The sequence below is a fragment of the Pongo abelii genome, chromosome 1 (assembly GCF_028885655.2).
Source record: "Pongo abelii isolate AG06213 chromosome 1, NHGRI_mPonAbe1-v2.0_pri, whole genome shotgun sequence".
NCBI classification, from domain to species: domain Eukaryota; kingdom Metazoa; phylum Chordata; class Mammalia; order Primates; family Hominidae; genus Pongo; species Pongo abelii.
In genome coordinates this window covers 112,617,567-112,642,375 of record NC_071985.2, presented here as the reverse complement: position 1 = coordinate 112,642,375, position 24,809 = coordinate 112,617,567, and the positions used below count along the sequence as shown (strand labels likewise).

Below are 24,809 nucleotides of genomic sequence, written 5' to 3'. Positions count from 1 at the left end.
TACATATAAAAAAATACTGATACGGTTTGGTTCTGTGTCCTCACCCGAATCGCGTGTCTAATTGTAATCGCCAGTGTTGGGGGAGGGACTTGGTGGGAGGTGATTGGATCATGGCGGTGGATATCCCCCTTGCTGTTCTCTTGATAGTGAGTTCTCACAAGATCTGGTTGTTTAAAAGTGTATAGCACTTCCTCCTTTGCTCTCTTCCGCCTGTTCCACCATGGTAAGATGTGCTTGCATCCCCTTCACCTTCCGCCATGATTGTAAATTTCCTGAGACCACCCATCCATGTTTTCTGTACAGCCTACAGAACTGTGAGCCAATTAAACCTCTTTTCTTCATAAATTAAAAAAAAAAAAAAAAAAAAAAAGAGTGTTTCAGTTGGGGATTGGTGTGTTTCCAGATGTACGAAGAATAGTTGTACTACATTAGGTGTAATTATGACCTAATTATTGTCTTTATTTGAAGATTATGTGTGATCTCAGGAGATGTGTATGGGTTCAAGTTGACAAGGGGTAGATTTGTGGTGGTTAAAACCGAGTGTGTCAAACTTGATTGAATTGAAGGATACAAAGTATTGATCTTGGGTGTGTCTGTGAGGGTGTTGCCAAAGGAGATTAACATTTGAGTCAGTGGGCTGGGGAAGGCAGACCCACCCTTAATCTGGATGGACACCATCTGATCATCTGTCAGCAAATACAAAGCAGGCAGAAAAACACGAAAAAGCGAGACCGGCCTAGCCTCCAAGCCTACATCTTTTTCCCGTGCTGGATGTTTCCCGCCCTCAAATATCGAACCCCAAGTTCTTCGGTTTTGGAACTCAGACTGGCTCTCCTTGCTCCTCAGCCTGCAGACAGCCTATTGTGGGACCTTGTGATTATGTGAATTAATACTCAACAAACTCTCCTTTATATATATATAAAGATTGCCAATATATATATATTAAGATTGCCACCAAGACACTTTGGGTTGGAATACATATACATACATATATATTCTATTAGTTCCATCCCTCTAGAGAACCCTAATACAATGAAAAATTAATATAACTATTCTACACTAACTGATCCAGTATAGTTTTCTGAGTACATTTTTCACTTTTTGCTTATTGCATTTATAGAACTCTTGGTTTAGTGCTTAAAGCAGGAGAAAAAAATGAAGAATGTTTCTCCTTTTCTCATCTAATTTAATAAACACTTTTGAATAAAGCTCAGACCCACCTAGAAAAACCCACAATCTATTCAGGTGAGATATGAGTAAAAAAAAAATTACGATAAAATGTGATACATAAAAATAATAAAACTTAGAGACCATTTGCCTAAAGGAATCATGAAAGGGTCACTAAGACACAGTTTTAAATAACATTGGACAATCACCAGTTGTGGAAAGGGGCATTCCAGGCAAAAGGGTATGTAACTGTACAGAAGCAATAATAAGTACAACATTTTCAAGAAATAAGGAGAATTTGGTGTGACTAGGCCTAGATGCTTGTGGGGAGGCCAGGCTACAAAAAGATGTAAAGTCTAGGCTGTAAAGAGCTATGGAAGTCATGTAAAAGACTTTGCAGTTTATTCTGCGGATGACGAAAAAGCATTAGACATTGTAAGCAGGTGAGATTGTTAGAATATTTGCATTTATAATTAAAGATGTAGTAACATCATGGGTGAATGAGATGGGGAGAGAATAAAGGCAAGAAAATGTATTCAGAAACTACTTCAGAAGTCCAGGTGAGAGATAACATGGCCCTCAACTACAGGGTAGCAGAGGAAATGGGAGGAATAGTAGACAGGTTAGAGGCAATTCAGAGGTTGGCTTGGGTGACTGAGTTGAAATGAGGTAAGAACAAGGGACAGGGAGTTTCTAGCGTGGATATTTGGGATGTACATGGTTGCTACATATTTCTATCAACATGGTGAACTCAAAGTACCGGTAGAATATCTCCAAGGAGAACATGCAAAGGATAGCTAGAAACATGAGCCTGAATGTCAGGGTTGGGTGGAGCTAAGGGAATGATGGTGAGATTCATCAGCAACTAATGAAGACAGTGGCAGTGGAGGCGAATAAAGACAGTGAAATTCCCTAGGGAGAGCTGTGATGTGGCTCAAAAGAGGGCGCAAAACAGTGCTCCAGGGAGCACAAACATTTAATGGATAAGAACAAGGTAATGAAGAAGCAAAAGGAACAGGGTTCAGAAAACCAGAAAAGCCAATGCCCTGAATGTCTAGGGAGGGAGATTTCTAAAAGCAAATAGTCAATAACATCAGCAACTTTTCCTCTGGTGACAGTGTACTTATTTCTTTTAGTGAAGTAAACTCTGATTCCCCATCCTGGTATACATATATTTTTTTTTTTGAGACAGGGTCTCACTCTGCCACCCAGGCTAGAGTGCAGTGGTGCAATCATAGCTCACTGCAGCCTCAAACTCCTGGGCTCAAGCAATTCTTCCACTTCAGCCTCCCAAGTAGTTAGGACTACAGGTGCACACCACCACACATGACTAATTCTGTTTTATTTTTATTCTTGTTTTTTTTGTAGAGATGGGGTCTTGCTATGTTTCCCAGGCTGGTCTCAAACCTCTAGCCTCAAGTGATCCTCCTGCCTTGGCCTGCCAAAGTGCTGGGATTGCAAGCGTGTGCCACCACACCTGGCCCTGACATATATACTGTAAGCAGTCAAAGTATTTGGTCCTTTTTCTCTCTCTTTCTGTGCCCCCTGAAACTCTTAAAAGGAAGTTAGGGATAGTTGTCTGGAACATCCCAGTTCCTTATCATAATGTTAAATGTGCACCAGAGCTGGGGGACACTTAAGAGCCAGACACCATGATCTAAAAGATGCTAAATAAAGGTATCTGCTGAAGGTAGGAAAGCACTGGCTTTGGTCTCATTAGTTACCTGTAAACCCGACTTGACAGGTGCACTCATAGGTATCCCGACTGAGCATATGGCATGTGCCACCATTCAGGCAGGGTCGAGACACAAAGCATGGATGAGATGTCGAGTACTGGCAGTCCTCTCCCGTGAACCCTGAGGCACATCGGCACGTGGCTTTCCCCAGCATGGCCTGGGCCACACAAGTCCCACCATTCTGGCAGCGGTTCTTCTCACAGGGGTCTCGATGTTGACAATATTCTCCCAAGAAGCCTTCTGGACATCTGTATGGAAAAGAGAAGAGTCCATGAAAACACCTGACTTCTTGTAAGTCCAAAAAATTACAGTAAAACAATACAGTCGAATCAAGAAAGCACAAGATTGTGAATCAACAGACCTACAAGTACCACCTATAAAACTGCCTCCCTTTAGAAGAAGGAGTCCTTAGAGAACTTAACCACATACTCCCATGTCCTTTTGAGTCCTGGCAGGTGACAGAGTATCAGGTGTATGGTCTAGCAGGGTCTGCCATGGCCAGTCAACATGACCCTTATGCAAACGCAAAATGCACCCCAGCTTTTTTTCATGTGTGTACAGGCTGGGATGGTGTAACAGCACCTTTTTGAGAGCACTGTTCATACTTGTCTGCTTAAATTCATTAACTTTCTCATTTTGACTAAGCCATTTGATAGGATTAAGATGTTCACAAGATAATGCATGAACTTGACCCTATTATCACCTCCAATTTAAAATATGTAAGATATCATGTGCTTTTCCTCAATTAAGCATTGAGAAATAGTGCGTGCTTCTTTTATTTCCACTGAAACATCAATTGGCTGATACCTAGTTTTCTGGGTTATGTTCAGGTGGTTGACATTACAACGGAAAAAGGGAAAGGAGGTACAGGAATGGGGAAGGGTTCAAAGGGATATTTAAAAATCTGTTAATATTTAAGTAGTAGGCATTTTTAGCCAAATAAAAAGGCACAAAATATAATTAAAATAACATAAAATATCTAAGATACCATATAAACACCAAAGTGAAGGAAGGAAACAATTGAAGAATAACATTCTATGATATTTTCCACATTGAGGCACTGAGGAACCTTTTTATATGCCACCCCTTGATTCATAAGATGCACAACCATTTCAAACTGTGTGTATTATTTATGACAATTTTCTCTGAACAATATCAAAAAGGCATGGTAAGTCTCCATTTTCATAATGAAGTTGTTTAAATGGAATCTCTGAGGAGCATTTAAATTAAGAAACACAAACACTTTGATTCTAACTATAAATGCTGCTATATATTTGGCTGGTGCCCCAAATATGTGATTCAACTTATCCCTCGTTTTAGTTTTCAGGGACTAGAAAACTGAATCTAGTAGGCTGTTCCACCGTTACCTCAAAGATTACACATTTAAACCAAACTCTAAATCCCCCACTCAAAAACCAGCTCTTCTGTGCCCAAGCCTTGTTGTCCTGATTTTCCTAATCATTGTGACCTGAAACATTGGGGTCATGAGTGCTTTTGTCTTTGACAGTCATATCCAAGACCTTTCATTAACCATTGGTTGGCAAGGATAGCTCTGCAGGGGTCACAGTTACTGAGAAAAGAAGGAAGGCCAGATACTAGGGAACTAAGACAGAAAATGCCCAGAAGAATTGTGTAGTAGCTAAAATGACTAGAGGAGAAAACAGGGTTGGTGAATAGCTACAGTGGTAGTGAGGTAACTGGCCACAGCCTCTTCACCCCTCCCAGAGCTGCATAAGATAAGCATGGCAGAGCAAGGAGCGGCTAAGGCTCTGGGCATCTTCACGAGTAGGTGTAGCTAGAGACCAACAGGCAGTGAAGAAAGTTCATAGCACTGAAACCAAAGATGGCATGCAGGTGACTGTGAGGAGTCTGTATCAAGAAGGTCAGAAGGTCTAGTTTGGAGTTCTGGTGCTGTGACCTTGGACAAGTTACTTATCTTCACTGACTATCCATTTTCTCACATTGTAAATAGTTAATAAGGTCACCTACATCATGAGATTATTCTAAGAACTGAACAAAATCAAGTATGTAAAAAACCTTATAAATGTTAAAAAGTTTTGCAAGTGGGCTGGGCACAGTGGCTCACACCTGTAATTCCAGCACTTTGGGAGGCTGAGGTATGAGGATCATCTGAGGTCAGGAGTTTGAGAACAGCCCGGCCAACATGGTGAAACCCTGGCTCTACTAAAAATACAAAAATTAGCCAGGGAGGTGGTGCACGCTTGTAATCCCAGCTACTCGGGAGGCTGAGGCATGAGAATTGCTTGAACCCAGGAGGCGGAGGTCGCAGTGAGCCGACGAGATTGTGCCACTACACTCCAGCCTGGGCAACAGAGTGAGACTCCGTCTCAAAAAAAAAAGTTTTGCAAGTGAAAACATCTTTTCTCTCTTCTTTGTCCTTATTAAGGAAAATACAATGCCCCATCCAAATCACAGCTTGATTTTAGAATAGTTTCTTGTGTTGGTTTTTTGAAGTGGAGGAGCAAAAAGTGCCAATGTAGCATAGCTAAAATTAACTCTGAGATATATTATTAAAAGCATTTGCAGCTTATTCAAGAAATGTGTTATGAGTGATGTTAAAAACTGCAACACAATTCTCATTCACAGTGCAGTCCTCTGGACATTATTAGATGACTCTTCATTCTCCCATATGGGAATTATGTACCTTCTAAATAATGGCAAATTTTTAAACGTGGGTGGGCTTTGCTCAGCTTTGCTCCTGAACTATTACACCACCCCAACACTATCATGTGGCATATGCTAAGAGAATGCAAAGTCACTTAAATGGTAGCATCATAAACATATAATGGAAATATAAGGTTCCCAGGAAAACAAAAATGAAGCAAAATGGAAGTTTCTAAAGCTAAACAGACGTATTTCTGAATTATTTGTTTCTAGAGTTTAATTCACATTGTTGCTCCCTATCAAGTATGGAAAAATAAGTTTTAACCTAAGATATATTTAAGAAATCAGTAAAACCAGAGATTGACAAAGTATAGTTTGCAAGTCTAATTTGGACCACTGCCTGTTTTTGTTTGGCCTGTGAATAGTTTTTTACATTTTTAAATGATTAGAAAAAAAAAACAAAAGAAGGATATTTTCTGACATTTCAAAATTATATAAAATTCAAATTTCAGTGTCCATAAATAGTCTTACTGGAACACAACCATGCTCATTCATTTATAGATTGTCTATGGCTGATTTTCCACTACAACAACAGAGTCAAGTAGCTGTAATGAGACCACAAAGCCTGCAAAAATAATTACTCTCTGGCACTTTTACAGAAAAAGTTTGCCAACTTCTGAGTAGAGAATATATGAAGCCTAATTCTATAAATACCATCCAATATGCTTATTAATAATGATCGGTTTCTGATAGGAAATCAACCTTATTAGTTTCCACAAAGAATATTAAACTCATAATTATTCATTCACACAACAATTAGTAAGTGCCTATTATGTGCCAGGCATTTTTCCAGTGCTAGAAAAATTCTTACATTCTTAGAGTTTACATTCTAATAGGGGAAGGTGAAAACAAAATTACTAAGTAAAAGATGCACATTAGATGGAGTTAAGTGCTGTGAAAAAAAATTAAACAGGAAGGAATGGAGCTGGGGATGAGGGTGTGGGGTGAGTAAAGAGAAGTATCTCAGTTTAGAATAGGAAAATCAGAGAAGACCTTCACTGAGAATACTTAAGTTGAGACCTGAATAAGGTGAGAGTAATCATGCAGGTATCTTAGGGAAACACATTCATAAGAAAGGGAACAGCAAATGCAAAGGCCATAACACAGAGACCAGCCCTGGCGTGTTTGAGAAATGGCAAGAAGATCTGCAGCAGCAGAAAACAGATGAGAGCTGTAACTGTGATGTGGATCAGTTGGGGCCTTTAAGCCACTGTAAAGAAAGACTTAGGGTTTTCCTCTAAATGGGATAATACTTACATATGAGGTACAACAGACTTACTCTCCTAAAGCCCGTGTACAGAACCACGTATTTGCTTTATGTGAAACTAGACCTACTGTATTAATATAATAATGTTTGATTTCTATTTAAAATGTTTTAGAGGGCTGGACATCAGCTTAGTTCTTTACTTTTACCTTAGAAGATATACAAGTCTCTTTTAACCTACATTTTCATGAGGTCCCATTTCCCTTTCCAAATTATTGTTTCACAACTAACCTTCTATGACTGTAGCCTAATTTCAGATATTTCTCTTTCTTTTCCATCTACTTCTTATTTATCCCTCTGCAACAAAACTTTAATTCTAATTATTGCTTAGAAACTGTTTTCTAAAAACAATGACTTTCCTCTAGTCAAGTTCAGTGGTCTCATCTGAGACTTCATAATGAAATTCTCTCTCCTATAGGGAGAATTGCTAACCACTCCATGCACCGTTTTAATCATTTTACCTTGGCTTCTATGATTCCCTCTGTCTAACTCAAAGCCCAGTGAAGTCTTAGTCTGGATTGCTGATTTCTCCTTCTTCCCCATCTATTATGGCCACCTTAACGTTTAAGTCTGGACTGCACTGCTCTTTCTCTCAAATGTATTTGTTACTGTTGTTGTTCACTTGGTTTTAAACAACTTCCTTCCTGTAACCGACTCCAAAATACACTGTTCCAGTTCCATATGTTCAGTTTTCTAAAAGTCATGTCTCTACTCTGTGCTGCCACTATTTGAAACTAAACATTTGTAAAAGGAGATCATCTTCCCAAGAAACTTTAATTATTCAATTTTTCTAAGGCTTCCACACACAATTTAAAGTAACTTAATCTCTAAGTTGTATATAATTTATTACCACATTCTGACAACACTTGTTAACTGAATTCCTATAATACTTATCATTCATGTTCACAGTTTCCTTTTTGATACAAATTCTGATCATCTTAAAAGCCTCAGGCCAGACATCATCTTGTTGCTGGCTTTTCCCCCATTTCCAGCCATCCTTGGAATAACAGAACCTTGAGATTCAAGAAATTTAATTTCTATCCAATTAAGTAATCATTTCTAAAATATTTCTAAAAGATGATCACCAGCCTCTGCTTGAATACAAGCATGTAGCATGGTGCCGGATAAATCTTAAGAATTTAATAAATGCTTGGAGTTATTATTGTTCTGCTCTTAAGAGTATAGACTCTGGAACCAGACCACCTGGATTTCAATCCCAACTCCACCATTTACTCAATGTGTAATCTTGGGCAAGGTACTAAACTTCCCTGTTGTAAAAGAGATGTAATAACAGTACCTACTTCATAGGATTTTTAAATAAGTGTAAAGCACTTAGAACACTATCCAGCACATAGTAAACATTATGTATTTGTTAAGTGAAATTACTGGCTGACTACTTCAACAAAAGCACAGTCTTCAATGTGGGTGGATCCCACTGTGAGAAAGCTCTTTCTTTCTTAATTCTTCAAATTCTGCCTCCCTTCCTAGGTATATACCCGAGATAACTGAAAACATATGCCCACATAATAAAAATGTTCATAGCAGCATTATTCATAATAGCTAAAAAGTAGAAACAACCCAAATGCCTATAAGCTGATGAATAGATAAATAAAATGTGGTATATACATAAATGAAATATGTGGCCATGAAAAGGAATGACATTCTGATACATGCTACCACATGGATGAACCTTGAAAACATGCTAAGTGAAAGAAGCCACACACAAAAGGCCACGTATTATATAATTCCATTTATATGAAATGTCCAGAATATGCAAATCCGTAGAGATAGAAAGTAGATCAGTGTTGCCAGGAGCTGTAAAGAAAGGGAAATAGACAGTGACTACTAAGCAGTAGAGAGTTTCCTTCAGGGTGATAAAAATGTTTTGAAATTAGATAATGGTGGTGGTCTTACAACTCTGGAAATACTAAAGTCTACTAAATTATACACTTTAAAAGGGTAAATTTTATGATACATAAATTATGTCTTAACTTTGAAAAGAACAAACTTTGTCTCTCTACAATTTCCAGGTTATCTCTATCCTCTAGAACAAAAAAGAACAAGCCTTCTGCTTCTCTTACACGTAGCCCTTCAAGAATCTAAAGATAGTTATGTGGGCCTTTTGTTTTCTTTTTTCCAGGATTCAATACTTTGGCGTATTCCTCAGTATAAGGTTATTTCCAGGCTTCTTCACCTTTTTAGTCGTGCTTCTATGCTTAATAGTAGTAATAATAATCAGAATGACCAAAATTTTCTGCCTCCCTTCCCAGGTATATACCCGAAGTAACTGAAAACATATTTTCTAAGTACTTAACTATGTATTATATATTTGCTAAGCATTTGATAGCTATTGTCTCTTGTATTACTCGCTCCAGTGCTATATTATAATCTCCATTTCATACATGAGGAACTCGAAGCTTAGAAAGATTAAGATTTCACAGCTAGGCCGGGCACGGTGGCTCACACCTATAATCCCAGCACTCTGGGAGGCCGAGGCGGGCAGATCACGAGGTCAGGAGATCGAGATCATCCTGGCTAACACGGTGAAACCCCGTCTCTAATAAAAATATAAAAAATTAGCCAGGCGTGGTGGCGGGTGCCTAGTCCCAGCCACTTGGGAGGCTGAGGCAGGAGAATGGCATGAACCCAGAAGTCGGAGGTTGCAGTGAGCCGAGATCGCGCCACTGCACTCCAGCCTGGGCAACAGAGCGAGACTCCCTCTCAAAAAAAAAAAAAAAAAAATTCACAGCTAATAGATGGGAGAGGCAGGATTCAAACCCAAGTAGACTCTAGAGTGCATGTGCTTCAACACTAGGCTATCCTGCCTCCCCATCACTGGATGACTCCAGTTCATCAAAAACCTCTTTAAAAACTAAGGCTCAAAATGGAAAAAGGCTTAACACATGTTCTCACCAGTGCAGCACAGAGCTGAACCATGACCCCCTGATCTGGACACTATGCTTTTACTATTTCAGAGTAAGTTCTTAAACTGAGGAGGCATCGTGAGAGCGCAGTTCAAGAAAGAATAATGCTCCCACTCATACCCAGTGGATATGTGTACTTTTTTAGAAGCCACAAAATACTACTATGTGCTATGGAATACACACTCAGCTAAAATATTCAGAGCCTTATTTCACATGAACTACTATTGTGCCTTATTTTTCTCATCTTATACTTGTAGCACATGTTCTTTGAACCCAATAATTGGAACTGTCATTCATTCCTTTTAAATCCATCACATTGAGTCTTTACTCCAAGTTTCCTTGATTGAGACAATTTTTACATTATACTCACACAATCACAGAATTTCAGCACTGATCTCAGAAACCAAATGGTCTGAACCCCTATAGCACTGAAAAGGACACCAAAGCTAACTGATCTACCCAAAGTTGGTTATCTGTGAATCTAGCAATCTCCCCAGTTTTACAAATATATCCCTATCTTCACCTAGACCTTGCAATGAAATAGTACTTAACTGAAAGTGTATGACTAAGTCTTGCCCCAAGACTAGCACCTAAATGGAACAGCATCCTATCCATACCTCTCCTCTCCCTAAGGACAGTATGGAAATTCCTTGCTGAACCTAAGCATATGACTAAAAGAATAATCTTTCCTAAGCGTAATTTTCATGTTATTCTTCTGCTCAGAAACTAGCAACAGTATTAATACCAAGCCTTTCAAATCCAAGTTCTTTACAATCTCTGATCTGCTTGTCTGTCCCATTCCAATCATCTAACCATCTTACTCTTTAGTAACCCATAACTCGAACACCCCATATTATTTCCACAATCTTGTCAACTGTCCCTTATATTAAAATCTTTTTAATTTCCAGTGAGAAACATCATGCTTCCCTTCTGGTATATCTCCAACTTATGTTCCTTTCTTCCATTCTTTTTTCAAAAATCTGCTGTAAGCCTGTCCTACAGTAAGCCTTCTCCAAATCATCCCACCTATCTCTGATCCTTCCAACAGTAGATGTAGTGCCATGTCATTCACTACATTGTCTCTACTGGTATGGTTCTTTTTTATTTAAGCCACTGTTATGTCTTTGCTGTACCTTTCTCAAACTCCCATCTAGATAATTTTTGTGGGGAAGAGCCTGTCTTGAACCCTTGGTGTAGGTTCCCTGAATACCTGAGTACCAAATCCCACTAAGCAGCTGGTTCTAAAGCAGGCTAAATTTCATGCGATGGATAAAGTCAGTCTCTCAATCCAAATGTTCCACAAAATCCATCTCTACTCTGTGATCTGTCGGGTAGAACAACAGGCCAAATCAACCTAATAGTCATCCTGAGGTATAGAATTATCCTTCACACCCCAGGAAGCTAAGCAGCATTATGGACATGGGAAGAAAGGGGACTAATAGGTTAGACAGGCAGAAATAACAGACCCTTGTTTCTTAAGGCAGGAGATCTTTCAACTTGCAAATCCCTGTTCAACTGTGGTATAAGGAGAACATATATTCTGTTAGTCTTGGTGGAAAGTAAGGTTCTCTGCTTGAAAACAAGGGCTTAAATAGCTGTCTTCTTGAGATGGCTAAAGTTGAATTTGGTTAGAGGGTGAAAACATGGCTAAACACCCAACATTCCTTACATATCTATAATTCCATTAAGCTATCCAGTACACATTTTGGAAAATAGTCTACCACTTGAACTAAAGGTGTATATTCTAAAAAATAACCACAAAAATCTAACAGATGCCTTTCATCCCCAAAACTATATGAATGTTTCCCTCCTGTAGGGAATTTATTAATTATTTTCATAACTGTCTCTTCAATGTCTCTCAGTGACTTCTACTTACTCTCTCTTCTCTAGCATTGGAACTCTGAAAGAACATACTTTGCAGATGAGGTTGTGAATACAGAGAAAGGTTTGGGGAGCATTTTTCCATTTTAAACTCCATAAACTAATCTGAATACTTATCAGGTCCATAAAGATATATTTATGACTTTTTCTTTAAAAGTCTCAGCTGGGCACAGTGGCTCACACCTGTAATCCCAGCACTTTGGGAGGCCAAGGCGAGCAGATTGCTAGAGCAGAAGTTCGAGACCTGCCTAGGCAACACAGGCAACATGGTGAGAACCCCATCTCAAAAAAAAAGTGTCATTTCTGACATTGAGAGGTCCACATTTTCATTGTTACTGTTCAAACATACACATGGGGTTGGGTGTAGAAAAGCAAAGGAAGGAAGAAAACAGAGAAAAACAAGGGATTCCTCCTAATGGAACTAGAAAACATTCCATTTGAAGGATACCCCTACAGTTCCCTCTCACTTAAGCAGATGAAAACCAGACCCCAACCCTCACATCTCACTAGCAGCCTGGATTAGTTTACATGTAGCCACTTTACAGATTTCAACGAAGCTGGGATCTGAATAGCAATTCCAATCTATCTGGCAAGGGCTGCAGTTCAGGATCAGTCTCCCTAGTAATACAGGACAGAAAAATTTGTCCTTTCACGTTTCCTAAGTGAATAGCCACTCGTCTACAGAAAAGCTTAAAACAGTGTAGCAGCTTGTGTCAGCTCCAAGATGACTGAAGTCTGAGCAGGAAATAAGCCCCTTTTCCAAATAAAAGCCAGTGTTCTCTCCCCTTGTTTTCTCCACCGAATGTTCTGTATCAGCAGGGTGAGGCCAAATTGCATCCAGGGCTTTGCTGCAGCTCTGTCTTTAGCTTTTTTTTTTTTTTTAACGAGGATTTGGCCATTCAAAAAAAAAACAACAACAACAAAGCAAAATCCCACCACATACAAGAAGAAAAAGAGAGGCATGCTTTACAAAACAGCTATTTCAAAATCATGATTTTTAAAAAAACTATACAGAATGTGGAACGAAGGGGAAAAAAAATGTCTCATGTGGGTTGCGTCGGCACTGCAGCTGCTCCTCATTAAAGCTCCTCTTTACTCCCTCTGGGCTAGTTTCCAGCAGAAAATTCTTTAAACAGAACTCTGCTTTCAACCCACTTTCTTCTTGCACTGGGCCTCTTGGCCCCCCAATCCGCAGTGGCAGCCTGCCCTAGCTGAGCTCTAGAGGGGGGAGCTGTCGTTAAGGTAAATGAGGTAAGGGCAGGGGAAAAAACTAACAAAACCCAGAAACCAAATTAAGCATCGGTCAGTAACAAAGGTCTGCAGTTTGAAAGGCTCCAAATCAGTCTGTTCTTTCCTGTGACCATAATGCCAGCTTAGTTTCCTGCCCCCCTTCTCTGTCCCCCCTGTTAAAGTAGATAAAAATAATTGCTAACAGCCAAGGCTAGCTGTAACCAGTGAAAGTTCCTATGTAACATTCAATTCCCAAGGCTCCGACTACAAACTTGTAGGTACCCCAGAGCCTACAGAATCAAGTCTAAACTTCTAGGTTGACATTCAGGAGGCCTAACCCACCTATTGGTCTAGCCTTACTGGTCTCCCTCCTTTCAGTACCTCCTGGCTGAGGTCTGATGGGTTTGTCAACTTTTTAATTCTGTCACTCTGTGTAAAGGTAACTAACTAGGTTATGCTAATTACCAACTTTGTTTTAAAAACATGCATGAGGACTTCTAGTTAACTTCCTGGTAAAGAGCGGAAAAAAAGAGAAGAAGCTCTGTCATACTACTTCTTGCCATTCCCACTCTACTCTCAACCCCCCCTTCTCTCAAAAAAAAAAGAAAGAAAAAAAAAGGAAATACTATAGCTTACTCAGCAAGAAGGAAAAACAAAAAGAACTTTTAAAAAAAGTATTTGTGTATAGATTGGTGTCCAGAACTGAGATGCTTGTGGTAAAACACACTTTCTAGTGTAGTTTTTCTAGGGCCTTACTAGTTGTATGTGAAGGAAACAAAGACAAGTATACAGTCTCTCACACTCACACACGCACACACACACATACACACTTTTATCACAACTAATACACAAAGACTACCAAATACTGCAGGGCAGCTCATTTTTCTACTATGTAAATTCAGCTTCCTGGACAGACCATTTCTGCTTTTCTTGTAGAAGTATTTCAGAAAATGTTAATCTTGGTTCCCACATTAGGTTGCATGCTTCCAAATTAAAAGTTTCCCACAGGAAAGGAACTTCACGAGGAATTGTGAGGCTGGGAATTATCTCTGAAACTCCACCTCACTTAGTTTACATGTGTTCAGGTTTTTCACCCCCTCATCTGAATAAAGCATTAAATACACACTGATTTTAATAAACCTAAACCAAAAAGAAGCTGAAGTGGTACGGACTTTAAAGCTGTTGATTCACAGCATCATTCATCTTCACTGGAGACTATGAAATCAGTAACCACTGCAATGAGAAACCATGCTTTATTTACACAAGAACTTTGCAAACATCCTTATCTTCCAGTTTACAGTCTGGGCTCATTTATCAGAACTCAAAGGCTGAGCTGAGCACCTAGTCTCTTCAATCATCACTTGAAAGATTGGGAAGGGGCACACAGTGTTAAAAGACTTGTGTTGTTGCTATAACAGAAGGTGGTCTTTCCTCTGGATCTTACCATACTTCACTACACTGGACCCTGAGAAAATATCTACTTGTGATTAAAACATGGCAAGCACATTCTAGACATATGAGTTTACAAAGAACACCCTTCAATGTAATGGACAAAACTGAATGAGTTAGCTCAGTTGTTCCCAAGCTATGGGCTGTGGAGTTATTGCAAGGGATTGCAATCCTCATAAATCACTTTCTAAACTACTAAACAGTATCTTGTCCATATTTAAATATATGTATATGCTTTTATGACTAGTAAAACATAAAGATATATTAAATGATTCTTGAATTCTTAGATTTTGACAGTATACATTGTATTCAAACAACACACTGAGAAATTGTTTCATCTCAAGCTCTCTCCTTTATGCACTATACTCTTGCTAAAGGCCTTTCAGCTCCTAGAAAATGCTATAGTACACTACTTCTTACCTCCAGACCTCTGTACACGCTGTTCAGTCAGCCCAAAATGCTTTTCCCCACCTTCTCATGGCTAAGCCCTAAAATTTCATTAAGTCTCAACTTAAATGTTATTTTCTATGAAAAACAGCCTTGACACCCCCTCTGTTCTTATAACCCTGAGCCTGTGTTACTCATTAGCCCTTATTATGATTATTTGTCAACAGACTAAAATTATTAATTCTCATACTCCCAGTGCCTAACACAATGACTGGCATATAGAAGGCATTCAACTATTCAGTGCAGAAGCAAAAGGTCAAAACGAAGGGCTCTGTGGAATCTGTACGCCTTAAAAAGACCCTATAAATACACTTGAAGTTTGGGAACAACTGGGTTGAGCTATTTACCTAAAGGATTTTCAAAACTAATTAAGATTCCTGATATATAGACTACTTCTTAACCCCCACTCACCCCTAAATCAGTCAAATTGGGCCAACTCCATGCAAAGTAGATTATTTTTTAATCACCTTCCCTCCCACCCACCAAATATGAAGTTAACCAACACAAACAGAGAGGCATGTGTGCATGTGCAAACATACACACACACACAGTCCTCATTCCCTCTTGCACTTTTATTAGTCTTTCATCAGTTGTTGATAAAAGACTGACTACATAAACCACCAGGGACCTGTAGCCCTGACTAAAAAAAAAAAAAACCTACAAAGTGGCCTCAATAGCATGAACTGCTAGATTCTGTAGTGACTGCCATTGAAAATTAAAGAAGATCTCTAGAAAGAAAAGTAAGATCTCTAAAAGAAAAGTGTTGGAGCCTTCTTTCCATTCCCCAATGTTGGTGGATGACCACCTTCAAAGTTCTGAAGTCCAAAAAATATCTAAAAGCAGAGTAATTTAAAAAGCTTACTGTTTAGTCTAAAAGGATTTTCCTAGTTCAAAAACAACTGTACCTATTTGGATACCAAAAATGAAAAGAAATAGTGCAGAATCTTTAGATTGCCTAATGGGATCTGGAGAAACAGCTCTTAGTCCCAGTCTACATTCTAATGAGTTATGTAATAAAGGCTAATTCGCTTAGCCGTATTACACCTCAGGCTCCTCACTTCTAAAACAAAATGAGTGACAAAGGTGCTTTCCAAAGTCCCTTTGACCTCGTAAGTGTGATGACTCTATAATCTTGGCCTTTGAAGTCTCTTGGCAATACCACCCAAGGATGTAATGATGCTTGCTGATGTTAATGTTTGGGTGTTTGTGGTTGTATATGTCTTGACCACTGTCCCACTCCAAGCAGGGGATCCTAGGGCAAGAACTGTACTGTGTCTCTTTTTTAATATCCCTCACAGTGCCCATCACCCTCTAGGTGCACAAATAATTCAATATACACTTATGTAAATGAATTGTTCCACAACTCACACTTTCAGCTAGCCCCTCACAGATGCATAAGAAAGCAAAGAACAACCAAAGAGAAGGAACAATATATTTAAACAAGATAAGGGGAATGAAAAAGAATCTTGTGTTTAAAAGGGATAGGAAGGTCTAACCATCTTCTCTCCCAAACAACTGGCCAACATGAGAGCCTGTTTTCTTGAGCATAGAATGGTGGTAGGTATTTCAGCCTCTATGGAATCTGACCTGCTGATTAGTTATATAAGGCCAAAACTGACTGAACTGTGTATGTAAGACAACGGTCTGGGAAGAGAAGCACTAAATTTAAGCTCACAGGGAATCAACCACTTAAAAAGGTAAATTCAGATAGAACTTTATCCAGATTTCATTTTTATGCATCCTCTCTACAAAGCATAAATGCTTATCTTACTTCTCATCTCATGATGCTATCATCAATTCTTATAAAATTTAGAAAAGAATAGGTGATGTCTCCTAATTAGAGAGTTTGCTTCTGTCACGAACTGTGACAGTCAGTGTCAGCCTTTGCCTGGAAGAAAATGAGTCACTTTTTCATTAGTAATCAAGTTATGTCTGTTTTTTAAGAGTGACCCAGAAATTCAAGGCCATGAGTTTCAGCAATACGAGACGGAGAATCAGACACCACAAACATTGTATACAAACAGAATTAAGACAGAAAAATTAAAGTCAAGGAGGTACAGAGTTACTTTTCAGGATGACTGAGGTTTCAGAAAGGGCAAGTTGCCCCGTAAAATATCCTCAAGATGTGTCTGGCTTACACAACAAGAACCAGTATTTCAAAATCTTAAAGTGACAGGCAGTTAAACGACTAAGGCGCTACCATCGTCCAGGCAAGAGAATCTTAACCACCATCAAATGTTTTCCACACAGAATAGGCAGCCCTAGTTTATTCTGGATAATTGAGGGTTTGGATATGTACTATATAATCAGAGGAAACAAGCAGTAAAGGACCTGAGCTAATTTGGGGTAACCAAAGACTTGGCTAACAGATGCTTCCTTACTCTGGATCCCTCATATGAATCAGATCTGGCCAGCGATATGCTGGACAGAAGATATTTGAGGTTGAGATACCTGAATTCTCAACTGAGGGAATGAACTATGCAGTACATGAAAACCAACCCTCTTCTTAGTGCCTCTGTTTTTCTATCACTTCCCCTATCCCAACCCATTCTTGCTCTTGCCTTAGAGATTCTTAGATTCTGACTTTCCTCACAAAACATGGCCACAAGCCTACCACCTCTCTGTCTGGTAGAAGTACAAGAATCAAGAGTCAAGGCCAAAAAGGTCTCAGGGAAGGAGGGTAATTGCTCCCAGCTGCCCTCTCTTCCTGTCCCCAGGTCCTCTCCTTCACCCTCACTCTAGGCATTCTACCTCCAAACATTCAAGTTAACATGTGCTAAAGGAATGATTTTCTCAATCACTTACCTGTCACTGTGAAACTAGATTAATCCACATACTGGTTTAGTAAAACCTCACACAAACTGGCGTATACACAGAAGACAGCAATCAAGATGTAGAAAACGTTTGAAACTATGTCATTAAGAAAACGTGATGAAGGAATTGGTAATGATTATTCCAGGAAATAACAGTCCCTTCTAGTCTCCTCAGCTCCCTTCCTCTCACCCTTCTCCTACCTATCCATCTTCTAAGGTACCACTAATATTTAAAGATTTAGGATCTAAGCAGTGCACCAAAAGTCCTCTGATTTTACTCTTTTGTCCCACAGTAGTTGTTCCTTTGTCTGAGTCTCCATAGTTATTATCTGTGCCCCTACACTGGGATATCACAGACTGTTTTATTTTACACATCTCTGTATGCTTCATCTCCCCAGCAAGACTTCAGAAGACTGCCACCATGTCTTATGCAGGAAAAACTGCATTCACTGTCAGACAGTCTCTGGGTACGTATACTTGTGAATAAATAAGTCAGGTAACATAGGCCTCTCGGGCTTTTCTGTCTATTCACAATACCCAGTACAGTGATCAGTTATAGTAGCCTGCTCAATAAATACTTGTGTTTGAAAAGTGAGGATTCTATAGTGCTTCAGAGTCCATCTAACCTTCAGTGTTCAGCATACAGGATTATAGACAGTGACTGCAGGAAAATGACCTGAATCTATACAGATTTAATACCCTAAATGCTACCATTCTACATAAATCCTAATCAGATTATTTTCTTATTAACACCTACCTTCCTCCTCATATTTACGTGAAGGCAAAAAACTGGATAGAATGCTGTAGTTGAATGTGTTCGCTGAATAATATCACCCATTACTTAAATAATGCCTTTCTTAGTCTTTATTTTCACTTTTCTTTCATAAAACCCTTTTCATAAAGATCAAATAGAAGACTTTAGGAGAAGAGCATTTCGAGCAGAAATTAACTGCATTACTTTTTCATAGGGGAAGGCTGATGGAGTCTAAGAATTGGCAATACATTTTTGGACACAGAGGACTAAGTGCTAGTGAAGGTCACTGACAGTGAATAAATAGGATCTAGAAAATGTGCGGAAATCCAGTAGAAATTTTAATTTACCTTACACTGGGTTGTAACGTAAAACTCAACTAAGAGAAATATGAACACAAAATGCATAACACAGTCGCATGTGCACATGTGTGTGCACACACACATATGACAGGAGGGCAGAGAGACACTAAACTTCATTCCTAACTACTGAATGTTGAGAGGAGGCCTAATGAAAACCTCTATCACACCCACATATTTATGCTAGCTTAACAAATTTTAAAGTGCTTGGAAATTTTTAGATGATTTCTTTTTCTCATATTCTGATATCTCCTATTCCTTTACTATCATTCATAAGGGCAGATATAGACAAAATTAAAGAATTTAATTAAGCTTCTCCATATCCTGAAACAGAAATATTTCTCATTTTGCTTAGTCACAAAAAAAGGGAGAAAAAGAGAATTCCTATGTGAAATTAATGGTGCTAATGAGACATGCCTGAATAAGAAACTTTACATAAGATTATGATTAACCTGGAGACTGTGTTGAAAGAAACCTAGCTAAATTCACATCTATTAATGCCAGATTGCAGGCCAAAATTTGTTGATTTAATTTCTTGGCAGTTACCCAAGACAGGTAAAAGGATATAGGCAGAGCCTAAGAACCAGATTCTCCTACTTCTTCACTGAACACTGAAATACATAAAGGTCCCAACTGAAAGAATAAAAATTAGTTGAAAAGAGTATGGAAATTATGTTGCTATGTGTTAAGAAGCTACTAACTGGCCAGACACAGTGGTTCAGGCCTGTAACTCCAGCCCTTTGGGAGGCAGAAGTGGGAGGATCACTTGAGCCCAGGAATTCAAGACCAGCCTGAGCAACATGTGAGACCGTGTCCCTATAAAAATTTTTAAAATGGGAGACTGAGGCAGGAGGATGGATGGCTTGAGCCTAGGAGGTGGAGGCTGCAGTGATCCATGATTGCTCTACTGCACTCAAGCCTGGGCCACAGATGGAGATGCTAGTAACCAAGACTTCCTTTACAAAAGACCCCTTAGGGAAATATCATATTTGATAAAGGATTTTAATAGGACATAAGTATTAATAAGAATCACTTAGGAATGGTACTGTTAAAGGGTCCAGATCTCAAGTCCTAATACAAGGAAAAGCCTCACAGGACATACTCATATGCATCTGTACCTCACTATGCAAATGTAAGGTGCCATATTCACCAACTTGTGACTTTTGTGCTGGCAACAACATTTATCAAAAATCACTGAATTTAACCTGTCTCAATTTCACAACTGCATAAATCTGTCTGGACTTGCTCCTGTTCCATTAGTAAAAAGAAAGGAGAAGTTTCAAATTAGTTCTCTCTACTGAAGCACACTTTAACAGACAATATCCTCTATCCCCACCTTCACTGCCCTCTTCTTCTATTTCATCCATAGTTATTACATTGAGCTTTCATGTTAAAGGCCATTTCTCAGAAATGCAGTATTCACCAAACCTGGCCCATGTACCCTCATGTAACTACATGCAGATTCAGTGTTCTAGAATGATATGAGGTACTCAGGCCTACCTAATGCTACTGTCTTTAAATTTAGAAATTACATAAAGCAGTGTTTTAATCATATTCCTGATCTGAAAAGTCCCCTTTTTGTATACTTTCAAATGTTCCACACTTCCTTTTTAGAAGGTTCCATTTGAACTACCAACTTAAAACAGGTAATTCTGTCCCATTTTATTGACAGGCAAACTGAGACTCAAGGTGACAGTACATTTTCCACGAGTATATCTCAGGTCAGCTAAAGAGTGATGGGATCTTGAGCAAACTATTTAACTTCTCTTAGCTTCCATACAGTCTCTCTCTCACATGAGGACTGAAGTAAATACATGTAAACTACTTAATTGAGAACAGACCCTAATACGCAATAATGTTAGCTAGCATTATAGACTTTAACTTGCCAAAGATCCAATTGTTAACAGGAATCAGAACTCAAACTTAAGTCTATCTGGCATAAAAAAACCTATGTCCTCGGCTGGGCATGGTGGCTCACGCCTGTAATCCCAGCACTTTGGGAGGCCGAGGCGGGCAGATCATGAGGTCAGGAGATAGAGACCATCCTGGCTAACACAGTGAAACCCTGTCTCTACTAAAAATACAAAAAATTAGCCGGGCGTGGTGGCAGGCGCTTATAGTCCCGGCTACTCGAGAGGCTGAGGCAGGAGAATGGCATGAACCCGGGAGGCGGAGCTTGCAGTGAGCCAAGAAAGCACCACTGCACTCCAGCCTGGGCGACAGAGCGAGACTCTGTCTCAAAAAAAAAAAAAAAACGACAAAAAAAAACTATGTCCTCTTCATGTCACCGGTCAAGGATCTTCCAGGACCCTTACTGCACTCACCAGTGCAGGCTGAACCATACTAGGTCATAAGGCAAAAGAAAAAATCAGTAGTACTGATATCCTTATTTAAAATTTTGATAATTTTCAACTTATTTTGCATTAATTTTGATTTTTTGAACAACTACATACAAATATTATTGATTTTGATTAGTGAGTTTTTTGGCACTCTCTTAAATTTCACAAGAGAGGCCTGTGCCTTACTCGCCTCACCACGGTCCCAGCCCTGCCATTCACTGGCGGCCCCTGTACAGAAGGCCACATTATAGTCAGTTTATTTCATACTTGGCTTTACTCTGAACCTCTCTAAGAAGCCCAGGTTAATGAACTGGTAATTATTTTATGACTTCCCAAAGAAGTGTGAAATAATATGATAACAATATTGATTAATTGCAACTACTACCACAGACTTGAGTTATCTGTTATATGTGGTACACATAAATAGCATGCAATAAATAACTCTTGAATTAATAAATCCTGAACGTATTACATTTTAAGAAAAGATTACTCTATGAAAGGTATTTAATGAGCCAAAAAAACAGCATTCTTTGTTTTATGTTAAAAAGATAAACGAACTATGGAAGAGTGGCCAACCTTCTATCATTTTCCAGAAAAACTATACACACAATGTTCAGCTAAATAGGCACCCTACTTGAAGGAACTAGGTTGGTAGAACCAGTTTCAGCTGAGAAGAAAGAGAAAGTAATTTAACAGTTGATATTTTTCCCTGTCTATTTCTTTGATCTGACAATGCCCCTGTGCCTCCCTGAATGCACTCACAAGAAGGTGAAGGAAAGGGGAAAATGCTGAGTCAGCCATGACTTCCGAAAATGCCTTTCTAGGGGAGAAGCACCACAACAGAAACATTGCGAATGCATCCTCCATAAAAAGCTAAGTTCTAAGGGATTATGAGTGTCTCTACTCTCTACTCACTATACGGACATTTACCAAGAAGACAAAGAAGGCAATGGCTCTAGTTTTTCTTGGATGGATTCAGGAAATCTGGACCACCAACATGACTGCCTAATCCTGGCAAGGAAAATTGTTAGCTGTTAATGTTTAATGTTTATTACAGCTAGCAGACAAGTTTTAGATAAAATGTGACACTAAGTTATATTTTATAACACTTTATATTTATAATAATTTACCTTAAAGTATAGTTTTTAGATCAGCACTTTGGCAAAAAGTGGACATTCTCAATGCAAGCACCCATCTACAGGAACGTATACAACTCACGGTGACTTTCTGCTGTTTCACAAACCCTATGTTAGATATTTACCAAGTGGTATGTACGAAATTCTGAAAGGTTATATTTCCAATTTTCATCATTAAAAATAATTGCAGAGTAACTTATATCAGACTAACCCTCTTGCTCTGGACAAAATATCAAAGGCACTGGAGAACCACTGAGAGCAGGCATAAACTAGAAGGGATATAAGCCTCAGAAAAAGTGAAGCAAACTATATGAAACCCACATTTACAGTTTTTTTTTTTTTTTTATCGTGAAGGTACACCCCAGTTCATGCAGCAGAAGAGGAAGAGTGTGCAAGCAGAAAACGGAAGTCCTGCGATGCTGAGGAGTCAGAGGTATCTGGAGCTGTCACAGCGGCTAGAATATGAGGAGAAAAAATCCTGGAAAAGACAGAACCACAGAGTGGGTAGCTTCAAAGTATGCAAACAACTCTGCTCAAATCCTTAAATAATTCCTGACTATGCATGACCAAGATAAGATTCAGAAACCCAAGAGAAAGTAAGAGCTGGACAGCTGAAAAGACTGAGCAGAAGGCTCTTGGGGCTGGGAGGACAAGTTCTGCCTTAGAGGGGCTTAATGAACACCTCAGGGCTTGGTAGGCCCCTCACACTTTCCACTGAACCCCTAGAACGGTCACATCTTGGGAATAAGAGCCCTATCCCATGACTAAGATTTGTATCATCGGACTAAGGGCAGAACAGAAGTAGGCCCACCCTAACGTGTCCTAAAACCTGGCATCCATAGGATCAAGATGATCTGCCAATCTTGACAAAATTCAACATTCTTTAGTGGGAGATAAACTTTAAAATCTATCACCCACAATGTCCAGCAAATAATGTAAAACTACCATACATGTGTAAAGTAAAGGGAAGTCATACCCATGGTCCAAAGAAGGAGCAGTTGATAGAAACAGAAACACATCCATAGACAACCCAGATGTTAAGAACTAGCAGACAAAGATTTTAACTAACTATAATAAATGTCCTTAAAATACACATTTTGTCAATTACACAAATCATAACCTAACCTACCCCCAGAATCCTAGTGAACTTGAGTGGTCCATGATCTTTAATCAAATTGGGATTTAGAATAGTTTATATTTGAAAGTCCAAAGCAAACAACTTGAAAGTGATTAATGACATCAAATTTAATTATATATTCACACCTCCCAGTAGGACAAGGGAAAGAATAAAATATCTTATCTCTCTGTAGTGAGAGGGCTTTATTATGATTTGACAATAGTTATTTAACAGCAATAATTGAGTTTTATGCAAGATTACACAAGTTCTCCTTATCTGGCATCAAAATCTAATCACAGACTGAGAGGGTACTTAGGCTCCTAACAGTGAGAAAAAACAGTTGAGCTGAGTACAAAACTAATCTTCAAAAGTACTTATCTTCATCTGTCAATGTGATCTTATCAAGGATTTTTATAATTTCTATAAACAATCATTATATTTTAGCTGAATCAGTAGCATTATGCTGTCTAAACAATCAGATTCCTTCTATTTTAAAACACTTTCTACCAGTTACCATCCCACCACTCACCACTCACCCCCACCCTGGCCCTGTAAAAGGAATTTGGCTTAACTTTCTTTTCTTAATCCACTAAGCAATCTCATGAATAAAAAGATAATCACATGCCCTGCATGCCTGATAGAATTTTTATAAACCTTCTAAGTGTTTTAATATTTATTTACTATTTTGTGAAAATAATATTTACTGAACAAGCTAGATCATCTTCTTTCTCCACAGAAAAAAAGGTAAGGTTGGTGAAAATACACTGAAAGCTCTGCTAGGTACACATTATTTTTGCATAAAATTTTGCTTAAAATTCTGTGGAGGCTGGCAAAGCACTGTAGAATGATTGACATGGCTGCCTTGATATTGTTCTTGCTTTTTCTGTGTCCATTTATGTTGACCCTGCCACTCCTAAATATGCTAATATTACTTTTGCTGAGGTAAGGACTCACTCTCTTTATACAAGTTTTGGTGTTCATCTTGGTCTCCCAAAAGGATGGCCTCGCCAAATTTTTTCTTACTCTCTCTCAAGGAGTTCATTTCCCTCAAAACAGGAAAGATATCTGAGGAACATACCCAGAACTGTATCCATAAGCATTCCATCCTATCAACAATTAACAAGTACCCAGGGACAGAATTTAGGCAGCTCCATTTTCTTTTTTTTTTCTTTTTTTTTTTTGGAGACACAGTCTCGCTCTGTCACTCAGGCTGGAGTGCAGTGGTACAATCTTGGCTCACTGCAAGCTCCGCCACCTGGGTTCAGGCCATTCTCCTGCCTCAGCCTCCCGAGTAACTGGGATTACAAGTGCATGCCACCACGCCCAGCTAATTTTTTGTATTTTTAGTAGAGATGGGATTTCACCGTGTTAGCCAGGATGGTCTCCAACCCTGGTTGGAGAGTATGAGACTAGCAGCCCAACAGTCCAACAAAGAACTATTGGACTTCTTCCCAACAGTGACCCTTAGGTGTCCTCTCCTGGTAAGTGCTCAGAGATTAGTATCCCCTAGA

At 39.0% G+C, this 24,809-nt stretch overlaps 1 protein-coding gene across 1 annotated transcript in view; it reads right to left on the bottom strand.

The window, feature by feature from the left end:
• The window catches only part of NOTCH2 (notch receptor 2), a 165,694-nt gene that overhangs the window by 96,043 nt on the left and 44,842 nt on the right, over nucleotides 1-24,809 (bottom strand). The window contains exon 3 of the mRNA XM_009245522.4: nucleotides 2,892-3,151. Coding sequence (XP_009243797.4) covers nucleotides 2,892-3,151 — 260 coding nt within the window. The remainder of the gene's footprint in view (nucleotides 1-2,891; nucleotides 3,152-24,809) is intronic.